General features: G+C 47.2%; 1 protein-coding gene and 1 pseudogene across 1 annotated transcript; both read right to left on the bottom strand.

The window, feature by feature from the left end:
- Nucleotides 1–330: 330 nt before the first annotated feature.
- LOC123142118 (NAC domain-containing protein 76) lies at nucleotides 331–3,918 on the bottom strand. Its single transcript, XM_044561132.1, has 3 exons — nucleotides 3,132–3,918; nucleotides 1,579–1,868; nucleotides 331–1,385 (listed from the first exon to the last, which is right to left on the bottom strand). The coding sequence occupies exons 1-3, from the start codon at nucleotides 3,307–3,309 to the stop codon at nucleotides 915–917; spliced, it is 939 nt and encodes a 312-aa protein (XP_044417067.1). The 5' UTR covers nucleotides 3,310–3,918; the 3' UTR covers nucleotides 331–914.
- A 13,555-nt stretch (nucleotides 3,919–17,473) lies between these two features.
- LOC123142117 (uncharacterized) lies at nucleotides 17,474–19,921 on the bottom strand (annotated as a pseudogene).
- Nucleotides 19,922–22,578: the final 2,657 nt, after the last annotated feature.

The raw sequence follows: 22,578 nt of genomic DNA, 5'->3' as shown, positions 1-22,578 counted from the left end.
CGATTGCTTGTTTTGGTTTCTTCCGACCATGTATCGAACCTTTTTTTAGTTTCCTTTCAAGACTTCATTTCAGCTTGCTAGTTGTAAACTTTAAGGGCCTCAGTTTATGGCGGGGCAGTCACCTTCTTGCTGGAAAAAATATATCGATGAATGCATGGCCTATGCGATGATGCTACTTCATTGAGATTATTGAGAAGCCTTGGACACAGCATATGTCATCTTGGCTGAAGAAATCTACCGAGGCTTCATGGGGTAGACGCCTCTCGTACCTTGAAGAAGAACTTTCTACATTACTTGATCCTTAGTAGAATACAATTTGAGAATCCTAATTACCCCCTCCGTTCCAAAATAATTCAAGTTTTTGGATTCCGCAAAGTCAAACTTGTTTATCTTTGACCAACTCTATAGAAAATGTGCCAACATCTACAAAACCAAATACACGTAGTACGGAAAAATATTTCATAGAGAATCTCATGAGATAAATTTAGTGTTTTAGATATTAATATATTTTTCTAAAGATGTGGTCAAAATTAAACAAGTTCTACTTTGGACAAGCCCAAAACATCAGTTATTTTGGAACGTGGGTATAGTAATTAAGCTTTCAAGAGGAAATAAGTTCTTCTTGGCGCCAGAAATATACAGATCATTTTTTTACACGACGTTTATAAGTATTTTTGCGAGAAAGATGATGAAGTTTATTAGATGGGTATCAACAGTGGCGCTTCGTATATGTAACAAATGTCCATACCTGTCCCGTTGGGTGTGCGTCTTATCATAGCCTGTGTACCGGTGAGTGGTCACCTTGTCTAGCTCCCCGATCATATGATTTGTTGCACACGAGTCAACGTACCGGTTTTTGTCAACTAACCTATAGCGGCATGCAGCACCCACCGATCTACATCATATATACACATCTACATCAAGCTGTTGTAGTTGTAGTGCTCCTCCTGCACCTGCAGCCCTAGGTCCATCAGCGCCCCGCCACACTGATCATCGGCGCCGTCTCTCAAACCCGCCGCTGCACTGCCGCCGCCCAGGAGTTGCTGGCTGAAGTCGAGGATAGTTTCGTAGCTCAGCAGCTGCGGCATGCCGGCGAAAGCGTCGACATTGCTGAGCGAGACGCCTGCTGCGCCGTCGGGGTGGTGATGATCACAGGACGTGATCTGGTAATGGTGGCCGCCAGCGCCAAGGGAAGGGAACGGCGCGGAAGGCGAGTGCTGATACCGATCCGGATCGTAGCAGGATGAGGAGCTTACGTAGTTGGATCCGCTCACGGCAGCAGCCTTCTGAGCCACGCCGCCGCCGCCGAGCTCCTGCTTGCCGTCCACGGCGTACTCCGTGTCGGCTTTCTTCTGGTCGAAAACTCTGCACAGCACCCAGTCCTCCTGAACAAACAAAATTCAAATGCAAAAATGCATATTAGCATCGCTTATCAATTAAAAACTCAAATGGAGACTTGTACTGAATATTTCTGTTTAAGTGATTAATGGCAAGGGGTGAGAGCCCGGTTAGAAGAAATAATTAAAAACTCAGATAACATCAACTTTATATTGCAAGAGTTTGGCACTTTGAACCCACCTTGGGTGGGGAGTGAGGGTTCTCGATGCGGAACTCGTGCATGACCCAGCAGGTCTTGCTGCCGTTGGGGGCACGCCCGCGGTAGAAGACGAGGGTCTTGCGCATGCCGACAATGGTGGCACGGCCGGAGCTGGATGAGGACGACGACCTTGGGCTACGGATGACGCGGTCCTTGCCGGTGGCCTTCCAGTAGCCGGACCTGGTGGCGCAGTTTGTGCGCAGCCCCGTCGCATACTTGCGGTCGCGGAAGCTGAAGAAGTACCACTCATTTGTGCTCAGCTTCGCCACGTCTGCATACCAGCATGCATGGAGCCACACATAAAATTAGCAACAGAAGCCTCAGTGGATGTCGAAAGTGTAGACGCAAACGGGATGTTACGTAATTAGATCATATCAGGTTGTACAATTGCACATAGAAAGAGAGGTTTGAGGGGCAAAAGAAAGTATATATGCATTTATCCTTAGTTTAGTTGAACATTTATTAAAAACCATGTTTTAAAAAATTGGGGAATTAAGTTCTTGGTTGAAGTAGGCAAATACTTCAAGGAGTGAGGGGGTGGAAAATGCTGGTATGAATGCCACATGCAAGCCAGTTCCTTAACTAAGCCAAAAAAAATAAAAACTGTGCTGCCCACTTGAGACTTGACAGATTACTTATAGGAAGTTCATGCTTGCGGTGGTAGCCCACTCAAAATCCTAAGAGGAAACTTGTGCTAGAAACAACACATCACCTGTAGTATGCATGTATATAGTGTGCAAACAGTATGACAAGTTGATGAGAAGTAGTGCTATTAACTCCGTCAGGGTTTATTAGGCCTCAACTTATTTTGGATTGAAGTTTGTCCATGGATTTAACTAATAACATAAAAACTATATGGCAAAGATATAATATACAGAAAACCTCGTTTCAATACAAATCTAACAATATTTTTTACAGCATATATTTATATTTGTTAGTCAAATAGATGGTCAAAATTTGACCCAAAATACAAAGGAACCCCATAAACTGGACGGAGGGAGAACTAATCAATAATAGCAAGGACAAGTCTGAATTAGCGCCAATAAAACACGGTTGCCTGCATAGTTAATCATTCCATGGAATGAAGTGAAATTAATTACGTTAGGGAGATATGTAGCTTCCTAGAGATGGACTAGCAACCTACTCGATCAAGATCGATCGACTAGTAAGTAAGTACTCCCTCCGTGCAGTGCCAAAAAACGTCTTACATTATGGGAGACAATGGACGCTTTTCTTTCATATTTTAGTCTTTCTTTTATTTTTTTTGCTTCTTCCGAGAAAAAACTGTTAGACCAAAACTCTTTTAGGAAATCAAAAAATCATGAGAGAACTTCAAACTACTTTATTTATTTGCAACAGCAAGCTGAATAATAGAATAAATAAGGAAGGAAGGAAAGAAAGAATAGGGTTGTCGCTGATACGCTGCGGAGGGAGTAGTAACTAACTAACTTTGGTAATTAATATAGTAAGAAAAGTGAATAGGACAGGGGAGAGGAGCCTTTTGATCTAAAAAAACTAATAGTAGGAAACTGACCTGGCAGCTCCCATGGCTCGTGGACGTGCAGATCGACCTCGATCATGGTCCCGGTGGCTCCTCCGGTAAAGCGCTGGTTGGCCACCTTGCCGTGCAGGTAGTGGCACACCAGCTCCTCATCGCTCGGGTAGAAGCGGAACCCCGGCGGCAGCGTCATCTCGATGTCCCGCAGCCCCATGGAAAAGTTTATCTCTATATCTATGCACTATCTTCTCTCTGAACCCTCTTCCTCCTGCTCAACTCTCTCTACAATCTGTATTGTGAATCGTGGTGTGTATGGATAGATATGGATGAGAGATCTATGGATGGCGCTTCCAGCACGGCACCAATTGAGCTAGCAAGATAGTGGAGAAGGAGAGAAAGTATAAGCCAGGTATCTAGGTAGCAGAGATTAGGCAGGGCATATATCTATGTTGCTATAGCTTGAGTTTGTATGAATGAGGTTGGGATAGGGAGGTTGGCAGGAAGGAAATATATAGCTTGGCGATGCCGGAGGACCGGAAGGAATAATTTGTATGTAGCCAGGAAGAAGAAGCGTAGGGGAGCAAGCAACAAGGCCGGGGTTATACTTGTGCAACTCCTACAAAGGCCTGTATACCCTCTAGCTCGACCGGTCCGGCGGTCTCCATCAACCTCCCTGCATGTGCCGTGTGGGCGTCGGCCGGCGCGAGAAGCTGATGCGGCCGGACGGATCAGAGCCAGCAATGGAGCAAGTACTCTGTACTCTATTAACTTCCAAGAGCAGGGGCTGGGGAAATAAACGGAGACGGAGGAGATGGGGAGAGGACATGCTCGTGCGCCGGTGTCGTGATCAATCGGCGCGACGATGCTTGCGCAGCATGAACTCGATCGATGTGGCTAGGTCGCTGGTTGGAGGAAGGGAGAAGAGGGGGGAGGAGGTGACCCAAGCTCGCAAGGAAACCCCACAGTGATGTTCGCAGCAACATATGTGGCACTGTCGACGCGGCCACATTTAGCATCAGCCAGGGCTAATTATTAGTCCATCATCACACACGACATATAGGTAGCGTTCTTCATCGTTACATCATCACCATCATCTCTCTCTCTATCTCTCTCTCTCTCTCTTTCTCTCTCTCCTCTCAATTTTTGTGTGCTTACTTGTCTGGCTTGTTAATTTTGCTTGCAAGTAAGTGCATGTGATCGTACAGAGGATTAACAGGGCGTTGATTAATTAGCATGGTGCTTAATCAAGCAACCAACGGAGGCATACATAGCAGGGGATAAAGGGGTTAATTATGGACATTGCGATTAACTTAAAGCAAGGAACGTACGTGTATCTACATACTATTTTTATTGTGTTTACTATTATCTCTTATAAAAACAAAAAGTATGATTAATTTGATCATAATATCTATCATGTGTCCCACTTTAGAGTACGTACTGTTGTTCTTTTCTTCTCCCAGAGTTAAAGCTGGTAAGTACGTGCGTACGTGCATGCCCGCACTAAGGAATTGCGACGTCAGCAATGGTTTCATCGTTTCAGCTAAGCATCTAATCGACCCTAACCTTTTGCTCACTGCAATATGACGATGTGACGATAACGATGTGACGACGGCAGAAACGATCGATACGATGCCCAATCAATATGTATATGTTTGAATGTGTACGTGCGGCGTGCTAGCTCGCCACGCACCATCAGATTCTCTCCAGGAGAGAGATTAGAGATGAATATGGAACGGCAACTGATTAGCGCCCTATTCAAGCACAGTATGTACGATCCAGGCGACGGAATAAAAGGTGGCACGCGCGTATATATCGTAACGTACGTGTACCCCGTCGGTGATCAGTGCATTTTTATGGTATACAGTTGTTGGAGCATACACGTCAAATACACCCTGCAGCCACTCCCTCCAGTCCCATGTGTACTGTACGAGTCCTTTTTCCGCTAGGAATCAATTATCATGGGGCATGTTGTCCATCTGAACGAAGGGATTATTTCTTTAATGGATTTCTTACGGAACGAACGTTGTGCTTAACTTTTTCCAGCGCGACACAGTCTTTACTGTCAGATTTGCTCAATGCTGCGTGTACACATGGCTGTGATGATTCGATGATCCTAATGGAACCATGTGTCGACGCACGACTTTAAATTAATAAGTCCCGAGCAGCAAATAAACATGCTTACAAAGAACAACTTGCAGGTAAGGCAAGACACACAATTAGAAGAAGCGCAGCTTGAAACGCCGATGCTATCATCCACCTTCGGGACTAGCCCCGGCGAAAGCCAAAGGGGGGGGGGGGGGGGGGGGGGGCACTACATTAGGAACATGTCCTCATTCACCGACTGGCCGAACATGAGCACAACACCATCCATCTATGTAGCCAAACAGGGCTTTGCTTTGTCGCCCTGATATGAAGGGCACCACTGCCGACACTCGGAGTGGTTCACCCTTGAACCCAAATAAGCTATTAGCAACCAAGCTGCCATGGGTGGACTTCAGGAATGCCCATCACATAAGTTGAGCTCGTTACGAAAACCACTATCACTATCATTTCAAATCACACACAAGATGAAAGTTGCAAGACACGGTTGCAAACGAAAAGGATGCCGTCTAGAGGAGGGGCATAACATACAAAAAATCCAACCCTCCATGGAAGGAGACAAAGACCGCATCATCGTCGATGTGGGTTTTTGCTGCACCATTCATCTCAAACAACACCTAGATCCGATGAGACTGAGGGCTTCTATGATCTGGAGCCAACTGAGATAGGCGAGCACCACTACGCCACGTCTATTCTTCAGCTTTGACACTAAACTTGTGGGGCAAGCCAATACGCCACAACCACTATCAGTGACACCATCCACCCGAGGCTGATGTCCCGGCTTGCGTCCATATCCCTCCATGCAAGACGGACCACCGAGAGCCTTAGCATCCCTTCATCTGTGCCATGCGGACTTGCTTTCGACCACCTCTGACGGTGACGAGGGGAGAGAGGGGTAGGGGTGGTGGCGGGCTAGGAGTTCGCCCCTAACTTGTCACCAAGGAGGCGGTGTCGCCGGGTCAAGCCCTACCAGAGACCTTCTCGAGCAAGTGACAGGACGCATGGGTTATAAACCTTGCAGTGTAAAACATTGGGAGGCTTACAAGGTGAAGAAAAACAAGCAACATGTAGCTGGGAATGACATGCACACCTGATAGCTAGCTATTACTCGGTCTGGAAGCTACAATGGACAAAATTGTACGGAGGATTAACTTAAGGTGCGTGCCTATATGATCACTACACATGCATATGTAGTACGTGCCCGCACGTTGCATGTACTCACTCGCGGAAGTATGAATGCAAGGTTTAGTACATGCACGTAACAATGGCACTAATTGAGTCGGGCATGCACGAGGGTCTGTCGTGATGATGGATGAGATGCAAGTTGTACATACTTGCACCGTTCATTGCGGTGTCTGCTTGATCAAGACTGAGCAACATGCATGCAATTTCTCCCTGAAAAAAGCATGCATGTAATTTCATGGCGCGAAGCTATAGCTTAACTCGGGCAGACGGGTGGGTGACGTGCCACACAACAACCTAGGCTATACCACCGTGCACATGCAGAGCAATTTTTTATTTTATTTTTTGCAATGGAAGGCAAATTAAGAAACTAAACCGAAATCAAGGTGATGTGACCGATCTGGATTCATAAATAAAAAACGTGGGAGTTAATCATGGGGAATAATTACTACTTGGTCGCATTGATTGATCTGTTGATAGGCGACACAAGTGTATTTTTCCTGATAATGTGTGCTGCGAGATAGCTCATGTAATGTTATGTAATTAAGTTGTTCCATCCCACTCACACCGACGAAGACACCAGCGACGCCGACGCATCCTTGTGCGAGAATGATCGTTCGCTAGGAAGGCGGCGAGCGCAAGCTATGGCCGGCTACTTATCATACGGCATGAGAGCTGTCTCGTCGTCAATCCGTCTAATCATGCGATTAGATTTTTGATTAATCATATAGAGATTAACAGTCCGTAGGGGTCGACATAAACGATAAAGAAAGCGCGTAACTTTTTCGCGCCTTTTTTCTCTTTTGGTGTCTGGACTAAAGTTTCGGAAAAGAGATAGCTAAAAGCCTAAAAGTAAAAGATGGTGACCATCAACCGGTTTTAAAGATGTGTACTCTACTGCTTCTTCGGACCAGTTCTGGTGGGTTCAAGCAGATGATGCAAACTGGGATTAATTAGCTGGCTAGCCAAGAAACAATCAAAATTATTAGTAGTGTAGTTTTCCATGCTGGCCAGGGTTCTCCGGCATCTGACCAATGAACAGTCTCCACCACGTGGCCACACTGCGCTGCACGTCAATCAATTTGATGTTGATTCCGCACATTGTTTTACGATTTTTTTGGAAGCATGCATGCAACTAAAATGTAGCGTGGCGTTGTATCTAGACTTCCCTGTGTTATCCTTCGGTAGCGTAGTTTCCTGTGTGATCCGACTATCTCGGGATCTGCTTTGTAAGAGGGTTGCCTCTCCACCTTGTATCGTCTAGCCGTGTACTTTGTTTGGTTGCTGCTTTATCTATAAGGCGGGGCGAAAGCCTGTTTCGAGAGTGTGGACCGGAAAAATGTGAGGCGGCGTGTACAAAAAGCATAATTGTATGGCGCTCCTCTTAACACTGTACACGCACTCCATGATCCAACCAAAGTTGGTAGGGTTCTTGCCATGCATGCATGTATCTTGTATGGGCGCCAGAAACAAACAAACACTCCATGCCCATCAAGTAGACGTCCATATATCGGTTAGGATAACGGTTTGATTTCCTGTGGAGCATGGATGTAAACAATAATTCAAATGTTGTTAGTCTGTATGGTTCCAAAATAACAGCAGCTTATAACTCTACTTGTGCATTTAGCATTTCTCCAAGAGCGACTTAATTTACAGAGAAGATAGTCTCAATCAGTTCTAACTTTCACCTGTAGTATACAGGCATATACGAGGATCATGAATGATATTTAATAGCTGTTATCATTTTTTGGTGTAATTGATTTGCAATCTTCTGCCAACATATTGAAATGAAAACACTACCCATGGTTTAAACTCTACTACATTTTAGAACGGAGAGAGTATGTCACAGATGATGCCTATGTCCGAAAACAAACATATAGTACCATACTTTCTACTAGTACTACCATATCAGCATCATTGCATTGATTAAGTCTAATCAATAAGTACATTCATTTAAGAGGCCTCTTGATATTATTCTCTTCTCCATTATTTACATGTATGCGGGAAGAGTGACGGCTCCACACTCCATTTCCTTCCTTCCACCCGGACCTGGTCCTACGAAAGCGACACAAACCAGATGAGAGCACCAAAATTCCTCTCTATTAATATATCTTTTGTTTAGAGGCATGGTATTATATTTGAAGTCTACTCCAACGACATTCCACGAAGCTGGATTAATACGGTACGGTATTATTGTCCAGCTCTTATACTACCTAATTAACTTAGGGTTGATTAAGGCAAAGTTCTTACGTATGCATGCATGCACGAGCATGAATCGGATCAATGTATCGATATGAATGTATATATCCGAGTGTGCATGCAGCATGTAACCCTGTCGCCAATGTATGAATATAAAGATGTGAATGCATGCATGGAGAGCAAGTGAACAATCAGGCTGCGAGTATAGACGATCGATCGAATCCAATAATGTTGTACTACTGTGGATCAAATCAAGACGGCTGCAGTGCGGCATGGATCGATGTGACCTATATGCGCTTCTGCCTACCTAGTGAAATCCCTGCAAATACAGTGTTGAATCAGCTGTTATGGGACAAATCATCGCAACTATTTGCTCCCTCCGCTGTTTTGGTTGCGCGTGTCGAGTGGGCAGTGTCCCCCTGACAGAAATGGCCTGTGCACGGCCAGCACCAGCACGAGCAGCTTGTTGGGGTACTTGTCGTCGTGTCGCTCTTTTTTGTTTTTGTTTTGGGGACTTGTCGTGTCGTTGATTGGGTAAAGAAGCACTCCGCACTTGTCACTGTACTTCTACCGCATGCATCAAATCATCTCCCGCTCAATGGGCCTTCTGTAATTATTGATTTTTATGGCATAAGGCCATATATTAAGTAACACATGTTTTTACAAATACAAACTTACTTACAGAAAAAAATAACATTCAATATCTTGGAGTGCCAAAGTGTTGTTCCCCCTATATCCACTGGCGTTGCGCCGTGAGCATTGCCCCATGCCGCTTCTGGGTCTTCGACCCGACAAAGCAAACTTTTGACAACCAGTAACTTGTAAATGCAGTGGCCGTAAAGTCCTTGATGCAAATAAGGAGACGACAGCTGCTGTGATCTGCAAAGCAAATCGCCGCACCAAAGAAAAATGCCGATAAGGGCCTATAGAAACTCCGAGGATCATGAAAGTCGGTTGATCTAGACAGATCCACCAGAAATCAAAACCGGCTAGATCCCGAAAGACCCGCTGGAGACATGGCTCCACACGCTCTCCATCGGCGCAAAGCACACCAATGTAACGGGATATGGCAAGGAGAACATTCAACACCGCTGCGGCAAGGAGAACATTCAACACCGCTGCCTTGCTGTCCCAAACCAAAACGCCAAGACTCTGAGTGAAAACCAGTAAAATAACAATCATGCCGCTGTACAATAGATTCAGGTCTGTTGTCAAGCTCGGCACCCTCGAGAACCATGTACTAATGCCATCTTCTCTAGTGATCTAGCTAGGCTGGGCCATCGATGAAGAATAACGTGCCGGATCCATCCGGTCGCCGATGTCGCGCACTGCCCGACGAAGACCGCGGCTTGAGCACCCATCTCCTTCGGCGTCACACAACAACTGTCCAACGTCTGCAGCTGGCCACCGCCGATCAAGACCTCCCCGCCGGCACCGGCGAGGGAGGGATTTGCAGTCACCCACCTTGCTGCCTCTCTCGAGAAAAACGATCCGCTCCTGGTTGCATTTTTATTTAATTATTGATTTTGGATCAGTCGTTAACAAAATTAAAATATGGTTGCACAATTTAGAAATAAATCACTTGTAAATCATTTTCTGGCCTCCTGATGTGTAATAACTTGTTGGACTCGAAATAACAGCTGGGACCTGAAAATAGCGAACACGTATCAGCGATCAGTTTCCGGTGATTGGTCGGTATTCCATGGATCGTGCTTAGTAATGAAGCAAAAGCTACACACCGAACGGCGACTGGCTGATGGAATAAAGAAGAGGGGCTGGAGTTTGTTGCGGAGCTGCACGGGCCAGGGAGCCGGTCGATCGAGGCCGTGCCGTGGCGCGTAGCGAACGACTGATCGGGCTCCGGCTGGCCCGGCGGCCGTCGCGCGTCAGCACCATATATATATATTCCCTCGGCGACGGCGACGGCGACCGCGACGGCCGTGTCTGCACGCGGCACATTAATTGCACTGCTCGGTCGAGCTTCCAGCATATCCAGCGTGGTTGCTCTCGATCGCGAGCAGAGTAGCTTGGCGGGGTGGGGAAACGGTTGTCTGCAAGTAAGCTGCAACTCCTCCACGTCGACCGGGACACCGACCCGCGGCACGCACGCACCTACGTACGTGGACGTGTGCCGCGCCGTCGTCTCCTGCTCCTCGATCGATCATTCGCGTAAGAAAAGACGACGCAACGCGGCATCTTCCTGTCTCGGTCGCTCCGACGGTGCCAGCCAGCCGGCCACGGGTTCCGCGGCGATCCGCACACATCGGCCTCGGCTCGGGGGAGCCGCGACAAAGCTCTCGCTCGATCGCGTCCCCGATCACGTCGCCCGGTCCCCGCGCCGTTGGAAACGATGGGCCTCTCGAGCCGCCGGTGCCGAACCCCCCGGCCGGCTATCGAGGAAGCGGCCGATACGCAAAAAGTGTGTTACTACGCGTACGGCGTACTCATGCTAGTGATGATGGATGATGTACGTGGCGGAACAGAAAATCACTGTGCAGAAGGAAGGAACTTTACTCATGGACTACACCGCTGCATGATATTGCGGACCTTCACTCGTTGAAAGTGATGTGGCCTCCGCCGTGTGCTTGCACCGTGGCTGCCTCACTCGCACGCCTCCTGACTAGTGGCTCCCTACGTAGGAAGACGAGTCACGAGTGATGAGTGATTTTTTTTCAAGTAAAACATCTGATCTATTCATCTTCAATCATGAGAGTACAACGAACATCAGAAATAATAGAAAATTACATCCAGATCCGTATACCACCTAGAGACAACGACAAGCACTCAAGCGAGCCGAAGGCGCACCGCCTTCATCGCCCCTTCATCACAGGAACCGGAAAAACTTATTGTAGTAGACAGTCGGGAAGCCGTCGTGCCAAGACCCTATAGGACCAGCGCACAAGAACAACAACCGCCGCCGATGAAGGAGCGTAGATCGGAAGGATCCAATCTGAAGACACACGAACGTAGATGAACGACAAACAGATCCGAGCAAATCCACAAAGGATAGATCCACCAAAGACACACCTCCACATGCCCACCGATAATACTAGACGCGCGACCGGAACAGGGACTAGGGGAAGAACCTTATTCCATCTTCAGGGAGCCGCCGCCGTCTCGCCTTCCTAAGCTGGACACAAACCCTAACAAATCTCGAAGACACATCTAAAAACGGAGCCCTCCCACCGGCAATGGCAGGGATCCACCGCGCCCCCATGGCCCTAAGGCCACCGGAGACTAGGCAGACCAGCGCTGGCGGGAGGCAGAAAAACCCTAATTAGGGAGGAGGCGGCTGGGTTAGGCGTCCGTTGAGTGATGAGTGATCTGCCCTGACTAATATTGTTCAAGCACTGCCTTGTTTCTCAACACGTGTTTGGGTTGTGCCTTCTACTCTCTAGAAGAAAAAAGGCTTTGTTTTGGCCATGCTCATCAAATCATAATTTTTTTGTATTTGCATGTCCATATAATCACCCTTTTTAATTGCTCTATATTATAGGGTCTCTTCGATCCACATGGTTTGTAAAACGGATGAGTGGGAAAAAAAATGCAGATCTCCAATATTGCAGTATTATCTAGACGCTTAGTGCACACAACTTTTTGTATAAAATTCTTTACAAGAGGTTGGCCAACCTTTGCCTCGTCGGGGAGCATGTGAGATTTGTGTTTCCTGACTTCAGATGGCAGTACCTAAGGTGTGCTACATGCCCTCTCTTTCATTTTGTTCTCCAGGGCGACAATTTGTGAGATTTGTGTTTCCCGGCTTCATATCACGGCACCCAAGGCGTTCTACAAGCCTCTGTGGCATTTTGTTCTCAGGAAAAATGATTTGCTATCCAGATCACGGCCGCTGGAAAACTTTTAAGCGCTCCTGGGGTTCAATAAAAAAGTTCTATGAGAAGAAGGTCCAGAGGCGGAAATGTGCTTTTCTCACGGCCCACCGTCGATGAATGCATGAAGAGGAAGACTTCAGCATCTCCAATGATTTGAATGTATTTTTTATTTTTTGTAAGATCTTTTTTTGCGATTTTCTTTTGTAAGATCTGATGCATAATATATGGTCTTTGGCCTTTTTGCAAAAGAAAAAGAACTTATAAATCTAGTGCAAATAATTTCAAGAAGAAAAGAACAGATAAATTGCAATCCTACTATTATATAATATAAAAAAAGAGCGCCACAATGAAAGAAAATGTAAAGATTAATCCTCTAAATTTATTCTTTAGAATTTTATTTTGGGAATACTCTACACTATTTTCAGAAATACTTTGAATTAAAAAGGCCCCTGGTTTCCGATTAGAAAGAAAATTTGTGTTACAAAGAAATGGACAAAAGGGCAATATCCCGTAAAATCGATAACAGGAGGGATGCACCCGTGTACATGCATGGCACGTACGGAGGAAGAGTGTGAGTCATGTGAGTTTATTCCCCCGGCGAGCCTCGCCTTTGCCGTATGCTACATTGAATGCAAACCTTGCTTTCAAGGAACCACCCCTCTTCCTCCTTGGTCGCCGGAATAGAAGGAGGCCGATCGATCATCATTCATCATCAGACTAGTACTAGTGTTCATCGAAGCTCCGGCCCGGCCAGAAACGTTGATGGTTTAAAGGAGCGAAGGGAAAATGACAACCAGCCAGCCGGCCGACAGGGGATTAAATGCCACGCCGCGCTCCCGCAGAACCGTTCAAGTCTAGATCAACCGAGCTGGCCCTGTCACTAAACGTGGGATTTAAGAGGTGATGCCATCACGCGCCTCGATAATACAGGCAGACCATGACGTTTCTGCCTGAGAAGACCGCGACGTTTCTGCCTCAAGGCCACAGTAATTGCACTGCTCCATCGCTAGCTAGTAGTAGTACTACTAGCTTCCAGCGTTTGCACAAAAAATTTCTCTCGTCGCCGTCGGTCGAGGACTCGAGGTGGGTGGGGGAACGCTTGTCTGCAAGGAAGCTGCAACGCCAGGCAAGAAACCGCCCCGCGGATCGCACCCGCCTGCGCGCGCCTCCTCCGGCTCTTCGGCCGATGGCGAAAGAGAAGGCGACGCAAGGCGGCACCTCATCTCCTGTTTGCTTTCTGGCTAGCTAGACCCGTCGTCCCCTTGCCCTCCTCGTGTAGTCTCCATGGAGCCCCCGCCTTCCCCGGCCTCGTCGTGGCGACACAAGGAATGTACGGAGGAGTGTGCCTCCGGACCGTGCATGTGGCAGGCCGGCCGGGCTTCGTTCGGGACGGGTTATTCCCCGCCTTTTACGTATGCTACATTGAATGCTAGTAGTACTTAATTTTGCTTTCATGGAACCACCCCTCCTCCTCCTCCTCCTTGGTCGCCGGAATAGTAGGAGGAGGAGACCGATCGATCACCATTCATCATCATACTGGAGTAGAAGTTCATTGAAGCCAAGCCCGGCGCGGCCGGAAATGATGATGGTTTTTTTCTTTTTGAAAGATGCAGCAAAATGCTGGCTTGATTCGATTTAGCAGGAAGCAGCGGAAATGATGATGGTTTAAAGGGAGCGAAAGGAAAATGACACCGGCCAAGCCGAAGCCGGCCGGCAGGGGATGGATCCTTCAAGTCTAGCTCGGGGACAAAACAAAACAAAAGGTGGGGTTTGATGGATGCTGCTTAGTAATTAGTTCGTGTCTCCTAGTCGGCTAGTCCATGAATCCATCCCAGATTACGCGCGGCGCCTCGCTCTCCTAATTAAGAGGGGGAAAGGGACGGCCATGGATGGCGCTAGCTCATGGTGATCGATCAGAACAAGCTAGCCAGGGCCCTACCTAGGCCAGGCCAGATTTCATATGCCCATGCAGCACATCATACGAGTACCGCATCTGCATGCATCAGGTGCGACGTTGTGGTTGATTCATAAACCCTCAAGTGATCGTATAACCCAAACCAAGCACTCAAGATCTAGCAAGCTTTTTTGAAGAAGATCATACCACCACAATTAGTGCCAGCAATTAACATCACGGGGTGCTGAACCAGATCGGTCTCCGTCAGTGCGTCACATGCATGGTTCCATCTTGCTCCTGCGGCGGCGGCGGCGGCCGAGCAGGAGCAGCTAGCTAATTCACAAGCTAGGGACCAAAGTAAGCACAGGTAATTCGTGGGCGGTCTCGGCCGGCGTCACACGGAACAACGGTAGCCGGCCGGTAGGTGAGCTACCTACGTACGGGCTACGGCTACGGTCAAGAATCAATAATGCTCTCCTGAGACTTGAGAGCAACAGGATCGTCCCGGACGTCCAACGGTCTACAGCGGAGCGGACGAGCAGGAGCAAGTTGGCGCGCTGCGTCCGCCCCTGCGCATTTTTGGCAAAATCTTTCGTCTTCGTTTTCAGCTCCGCTCGCTCGAGAATTGCCACAAGCGCAAATCCCGCTTTTTATGGGTCCAAAGATTCTTTCGCAAAACAATCCATCTTTTTCAGTGGTCCCGCTGCCTGCAGCAGGATAGACAGACAGCTACTTCTATCAGCCGATCGGCCTAGCCCCTGCCTGCCTGTGGCTTCCATGACCGGCCGGCCCAAAAACTCCGTGCCTCGTCTTCGATCTATGGCTCAGTGCACTGCTTGTGATGATACGAGCTGACGCAGAGAAATAACTTCGTACAACACTCTCCCTTGTGCGAAACCAAACCCGATAGTATAAATATATGCCAAACCGTTTGACTACACTCACGGGCAGTACGTGTGGCCAAACGTTTGGCTACATCAAATGTACAAGCGTAATTAAACTGTTTGGCGCGACTACGAGACGACTGGTCTGAGGTCGCTCCAAACCATTTGAAGCGACTCATACACAGTGTAGTCAGACGATTTGGCCACACTACGTGTAATCAAACAGTTAGGCGTATATACACAAGGTGGGAGACCGTAGTGGTGCTGGATACAACAAACACTCGCGTGGTCTAGTGTGTCTTGATCTTGAGCCAACCAGTATCCACATGAAGTTTTAACTCGCTAACTGCACGACTTGAACTCCACAAATCAATGCTATTGCACGACATTTTTCTTTTTTTCAGAAAGACGAGGTGTGCCAACCAGCCATATCAAACAACGAGCGGCCAGTTCATACATACCTCCAAACTATATTAATGCACACACCTGCATATCCTTTACCACTTCTTGCTAAACTAGAATCAGAACACAGCAGCATGCAAGGAACTAAATCCTGAATCGAGATTGCCAACTTGGCCCACAACTCTTGATCAGCAAGTAGCGCGACATACTACACATCTAGAGGTTTCATCAGTTCAGAACCAACTCATGACCAGATCGTTCCAGGCGTCGCGTCGATGGGCCCTAGCACGCGCCAATGCAGGCAATCATTCTGAACCGATGACCCATCCTTGCTGCTGCCCTGTGCAAATGGATGGAACATCCTGCAAGGACCAGCATGGCCGTCAGACCTCATGAACGGAATGCTCCAAGTGTCCAAGAGCTTCAGTTTCACCACATCCCTTGAACTAGAACTACTGACCGCTGTTATGGCCTTGTTATTCCTCAAGCTCAATCCCCATCATGACATGTTTCATCTATTCCCTATGTACCCTCCCTTCTTGTAAGGCAATACCCTGTTACAGGTTCCACCGCTGAACCACTCGCCCTTCTCAAAATGGATCAGGCGCCCAAGTCCTGAAGACAACAAATGGCCTATGGCCAGATAAATGTTTTGGAATGGCCAAAGATAACACAAGAACCAGAATTAAATACTTCGAGCTAACAAATGACAACATAACCTTAATTCCAACAGAAACCTTCGATGCAGAAGCGAGCCGAACACAACTGCATTTAGCAGCACCAGGATAACTTCCAATAACTTCTAGGCTGCATAAACACACAGAAACTCCATTAGGTGGGACAAAGTCACAGTTTGCAAGATTGTTGAGCAATTACACAGTGACAAAATTAATAATCTACAAATAGCAGACAATTACCAGACCATGTATGAAATGATAGCTAAAACTAGATTCTTTCAAGCAGATCCGACAATTCAATCAAGTCTATCTCTGAAGAACAATTTAGTTTGCATGTGAAGAACGATGCAACTTTGGACCTTATCTTGCTCAATTCAATCAAGTACATCTCTGAAGAACAATTTATTTTGCATCCGGCAAATCTCCTTTTGATGACCCAAAATTATTTCTGATATTGATAAAGTTGATCACAAGTGCAATTGAAGTAGATACCAAATATCCTACATGGCTTGAAGTGCTTCTCTACCGATCGGGAGATTTCCAAGGTTAACTTATTTTTATTGATTTAATCAAGACTGTTTTAAGTATAATCTCTGAAGAACAGAGAGCATACAGAAAATTAGGGCATACAACATGCTTCTAAAGACAGGAGAGTCGCATCTCAAATGGCGTATATGCTTCATCCCACAAAAACTTGGCAGGCAACATGCAGAGAGAGACAATGTAGTACACTCGAATGTTCTTGTCTGCCAGGTTACTCAACATATAGCCTAGTAAGTACACAGTCACAACCACTTCGACACACTTCACAGGAGGTACTTCCAGAGAACTGAGCATAGCAACAGAAGATCCGGCAAACAGAAACCGAAGAATAATTTAATGACTACTAAACCAGGAAATTGTTAATTCCAGTGCATTGTTTCATTACGAACATATAGTTATCATTGCCCAAAAATAGAAGTACAGATAATGAGCTATATTATGATTGATGATGCTCAGGCATACACAAATCAAACAAATTACATAGGAGTAGAAATTCTTCCAATTTCATTCATTACTCATGTGCATGCACCAATGAAATGAGAATCTGATATGCTTTCATTCATGGTGCAAACTTTTGCACATGAGAGGGCGGCAAGAGATGGTGGGGGAGGAAGGAGTAAGATTACCTGTGCTGTGCAAGCGATCGTGATGTCATGCTACAGGCAGTGGTGAAAGTACTCGAAACAGATTGCTTCAGTAGATGGACCGTTCAAATTATTACACTCACGCAAGGTACTTGTAGATTTTTCTTTTCATAAAGTAAAATAATAAAAAGCAGAGTGCTCTCTAAAACAAGGGTAATTATACACCATAAAAGATCTTCCTTACATGAGTAAGAGTAACTAAAATATACCATCACAACAGTGCTGTCAAATATGAAGTCCTGTCTTCTTTTGTGTAATCAGCCAATAGTTCTACTGCAATGTCTGGATTCAAACTCTTGAGTTAGCAGAGAGTGCTCTCTAAAACAAGGGTAATTATACACCATAATAGATCTTCCTTACATGAATAACTAACACTATACCATCACAATAGTGTTGTCAAATATTAAGTCCGGTCTTCCTATGATTAATCAGCCGGTAGTTTACTGCAATGTCTGGATTCAAACTCTGGGTTCAAAGCAGAGTAGTAATAAAGGGCATCAATAAATAGCAATGCCTTAATTTACTTTCTTTTGACCTTCCATTTTTACTTAGTATATGTGTGTGTAATCTGCCCAGCCTAACCACACACAAAGACCATAAATCAGAGTCTAATCAGAGAAAATCAATTGTTTCCTAAAGTAGTATAGCACAAATAGAAGGGCAAATATAAATTATTCAAGGAAATGAGGTTTCAAGTTGTATCCAACACAAATTGTAATATATCTGCAAGAATACCGTCCACCGACCAAAAGAGCACACGCTACTCATTTCTGAAGAAAACCTACTTCTTACTGTTGGAAAATGACTACAACAAGTAGCAACAGGATGACCTCAGGTTGCAATCTAGTACCACTGCACTAAGACTCTAATATAACAAGATAAAAACGGTAGCCGCTCTTCGGATAGTGTAACATAGCTTGCATTCGTAAGCCATTTCTTCAGGCTCTTAGGCGGACTGACCAAGCATTTTCCTGCTCCTTAACTATATGGGAATAACGTCTTATGAAGGATGAATCTGCTGGTACTATAAACTTGTAATCATTAAGCTTCTCCCTTCTTTTACCCAGTGGATTCAATATCATGTTCCTCGTTCGCTCATCTCTGATCAGTCTGTCTACATATTTCACAGGTATGGACTCCCCTTTTGTAAATCCGAGCAGAATTCTATCCCTTTTGGAAGCATGTCCATCATCATACAGCAAAGAGCTTTTGCAGACCCATAAACCACGCACCAAATCTGCATACACTAGAAGAATTTTCAGAAGGTCTTCCTCCGAACAGTCTGGAGCAAGATGCATCAGAGCATCAAATCGGTTCACTTGTGACACCTCAGTAAACCATTTCTTCAGGCGCACTTCCAGTGGCAGTGAAAGCATCTCCCGTAACACCTCGCATCTGTTAGTACGCTTGCTGCCTGTCGGCCCTCCAGGACACAATGACATTGCATAATCTTGTGTGCTCATTGTGAAATCCATGATGGGCCTGCCCTCATTTGCCATCATCTCAGCATAGTACCTGCTTGCAACATCACTCCCGGCTTGACCAAAACTTGACAACCAGTCAATGCCTAAAATAAGATCATAACCTTGTACATCAAGCACCCTAACTTCTGTTTCAAATTCCAGGTTTTGCTGGTTCGTAAGTGAGCGAAATCCATGGCTCAGGTTCTTTAATTGAGTCCTTGTTGGAACCCTCTGAGCGCTCATCTCCCTTAACTGATGGAACCTTCAGGCCATTTGTTTCCACCTCTTGTAAAGGCTGCCTGGTGGTATGTGATGGACCAGAAATCAGATGCGACATTGATGGTCGCAGCTGCAGAACCGCATCAAGACGATTCAGATGAAGCAAGCCGCCTCGAAGAACCCCGACGGCATAACCCGCCACATCAGCCGCTGCCTCCGATGATGATAAGGTCTGCTCTGTCAGCCTCGGAGATGCAGAAACCTCTGGGTCGTAGTTGCCACTCTCTGTATCGATCTCCAGATCCACTTCAACCTCTGAGCTCTCTGGCCTCACGCGAACCTCCTTGCACGCTTCACCGAGCTCGTAGGGACGCCAGCATGGCCTCAGTGGGTACTGCGCGATGTACAGCTTGGTGTCCTTGTCGAAGGGCTTGGGCGTGAAATACACGTCCATCTCCCGCACCACGAAGTCCTCTCGCTCAAGATCCGTCTCATCCGCGCCCTCGCCGGCACTCACCCTGTCCGTCTCCATCGCATCCACGCCACCCTCCGCTCCGGACTTGGGCTTGGGCTTCGTCTTCAGCTTCGGCTTCGCCTTGGCCTTGCCCCTTACCTTGGGGTGGAAGCGGGCGGCGGAAGAGGCGGGGGCGTCGAGAGAGGCGAGGTCGGCCATGTCGAGGTCGGCATCAGTCGCCATGGCTGCCGCTGGCGGCGTGGTGCTGCTGCTAGGGTTCCGCCTCAAGGGGGGTTGGGTTTTTTTTTTTAGTGCGGCAATTTGGGACACGAGGCTTATCCGAGGCACCATATGCCGGCCTGGATACGTCGCCAGATTGATAAAATCAGACGGGCCTGGCTCTGGCGTGGCCAAGAGAGTTGTCACGGCGGCCATTATAAGGTCGCCTGGAGCAGAATCTGCCGACCTAGAGATCTTGGCGGGCTCGGCATCATCGACCTAGTTCGCTTCGGGGCGGCGCTGCGGCTAAGGTGGCTCTGGTGGGAGAAGACGGCTCGCTCCAAGCCATGGGTTGGGCTGCCGGTGCCATGCAGCCACAGCGAGCGGCTGCTGTTTGCGGCCTCCACGTCGGTAAGCCTGGGGGACGACAGGACGGCCTCCTTCTGGATGGACAGTTGGCTACAGGGCCAGGCACCATGCGTCGTCGCGCCGGAGACCTTTCGCCTCTCCAGGCGAAAAAACCGCTCAGTGCGCCAGGCGCTGATGGGGAACCGATGGGTGGCTGACCTGTCCGGTAGAATCACGACCGAGCTGCTTCCTTCTTTCGTTTCGCTCTGGGGACGGATCAGCGAGATGGACATCTCTGAAACCGGTGATGATGTGTTCACCTGGAAGCTCGAGGCCTCAGGCATCTACTCGGCGTCGTCGGCATATCGGCTGCAGTTTATGGGGTCGACCTCGTCGCCTATCATGAAATCCGTGTGGCGCGCCTAGGCGCCGTCAAAGATCAAGCTCTTCTCATGGCTCCTGTCCATCAAACAGCTGCTCACGGCAGACCGACTCATGGCCAGGGCGTGGCCAAACTCCTACTTCCGTCCACTTTGCTGGCATAGCCTGGAAACGGCGGATCACCTGTTCAGGGAGTGTCCGTGGTCGATGCAACTGTGGGAGATGGCGGCTGGCCGTTTCGGCATCGCCTCTTTTCTTCCAAGTTCCTGGAGGCCTTTCCGGGCAACGGAGGATTGGCTTGAAGACCTCAGCTCCGGCTCCTCTAGCCCTAGGCGAGCTCGATCGATCGCACTCCTCATCGTCTGGTCGATTTGGCTAGAGAGGAACGGCCGCATCTTCAAGGAAGTCGAGCGGCCGATAGGGATGGTGTTCGAGTGGATTACGGATGAACTAGCAACCTGGGTTCAGGCGGGGGGACGACACCTCATGCCGCGAGAGTAGGCCAGGCCGTGCCCGGTTTTTGTTTTCTTTTCTCTTTGCGTAGCCGGAAACGAAAAAAATGCGTTTTCTGTTTTTTTTTCTTTCGCGAGAGTCACGGTTTTGCTTCCGCGAGAGGCACGGTTGTGCTTTCGCGAGAGTCACGGTCGTGCCTCTCGGAAAGGGAAAAACAAAACGTGTTTTCTGTTTTTTCTTTCTTTCGTGAGAGTCACAGTTTTGCTTCCGCAGAGGCACGGTTGTGCTTACGCGAAAGTCACGGCCGTGCCTCTCAAAAAGGGAAAAATATACGCGTTTTCTGTTTTTTTTCTTTCGCGAGAGTCACGGCCGTGCCTCTCGGAAACGGAAAAAACGCATTTTCTGTTTTTTTCCTTTCACGAGAGTCACGGTTTTGCTTCCACGAGAGGCACGGTTGTGATTTCGCGAGAGGCACGGGCGTGCCTCTTTCGGAAAGGGAAAAAAACGTGCTCCCGGTTCGGTTTTTTCGCCCGATTTTTTTGTCCGGTTTTTTCGTGAAAAAAAAGTTCGTCAAAACCTATCAACATGGGATCTAGTTTTGAAGATCTCGACGCGAGGAATCCAATGGTGAAAACGGTTCGAGATTTGGACACACGGTTTAAGAGATAAAATATTTTGAATAAACGGATCTACGAAAAAAGGGAAAACTCATAGGTTGCGACAAGTGGCGCGCTGCATGTGCGCCACTTGTCCCGACCTGAGAAAGTGGAGTGTTCTTTGTAACGAGTACTCCTTAATGAGTGATTTCGGGCTTATCCCTCCTCCCGTGCGTTGCTTTGGGCCTGGGCTTTATGCGGCTATAAACGACTCGCGCGGCCGCGGCCCATTGGCGCTCGCCCCGCTCGCCGGCTGGTCGCTCGATCTGGCCCATTGGCTTTTGCTGCTGTGCTATGCGCCTATGCTGGCTGTCTGAAGAAAAAAACAAGGTACTAAACCCTAACTGTAAAAAAAAGGTCCCTGTTTTTTGTTAATTTCTAAATAATTTTTTGGTGAAATAAAAAAATCCACTGCAAAGTATACCCTTCGTCACATAATATAAGATGTTATTACATACAATATACTCGCATATTGGATGTAATAACGTCTTATATTACGGGACAGGGGAGTAATAAAGACATCCCATGACCTAACCCTAAGTCACCATGAAGAATTGTCATGTGTCATAAAAATGTAGCAAAACAGAAATCTGGATATGTGCCAGCAAAATGGCATAATAACATGATAGTGTCTTTAAAAATAATGCTTCCAAATAGTCTTAAAACACCCATCTAAAAAGCATGGATATAGAAACACGTGATAGTGTTGTATGAGCAAGTATCTTGTGATTTCGATGTATTCACACAAGCCTTCACGCCTTCTTGAAAGCAGCAACATACAACATCAACTTGCAAACTTGTCGCTGCTGTTTAAAAAAGTTGCCAAAACTGGTAAAAAGCAGTTAAGCTTGAAGTTAGTGATTAAAAGATCAAAGTATGTTTTGGTCCCTTAAGTTTGCCGAAATTATACACTTAGTCCCGCAAGATTTTTTGGG

Source organism: Triticum aestivum, chromosome 6D (assembly GCF_018294505.1).
Source record: "Triticum aestivum cultivar Chinese Spring chromosome 6D, IWGSC CS RefSeq v2.1, whole genome shotgun sequence".
Taxonomy (NCBI): Eukaryota; Viridiplantae; Streptophyta; class Magnoliopsida; order Poales; family Poaceae; genus Triticum; species Triticum aestivum.
This window is presented reverse-complemented; position numbering and strand designations above follow the sequence as displayed.

What these genes read in the sequence shown, in the direction of transcription:
- LOC123142118 (XM_044561132.1), bottom strand. Translation starts at nt 3,309, where the DNA reads ATGGGGCTGCGGGACATCGAGATGACGCTGCCGCCGGGGTTCCGCTTC. An exon ending in CGAGCCATGGGAGCTGCCAG is followed by an intron (nt 1,869 to 3,131) that starts GTCAGTTTCCTA and finishes GCTGGTATGCAG; the next exon opens with ACGTGGCGAAGCTGAGCACA. An exon ending in ACCCTCACTCCCCACCCAAG is followed by an intron (nt 1,386 to 1,578) that starts GTGGGTTCAAAG and finishes TTGTTTGTTCAG; the next exon opens with GAGGACTGGGTGCTGTGCAG.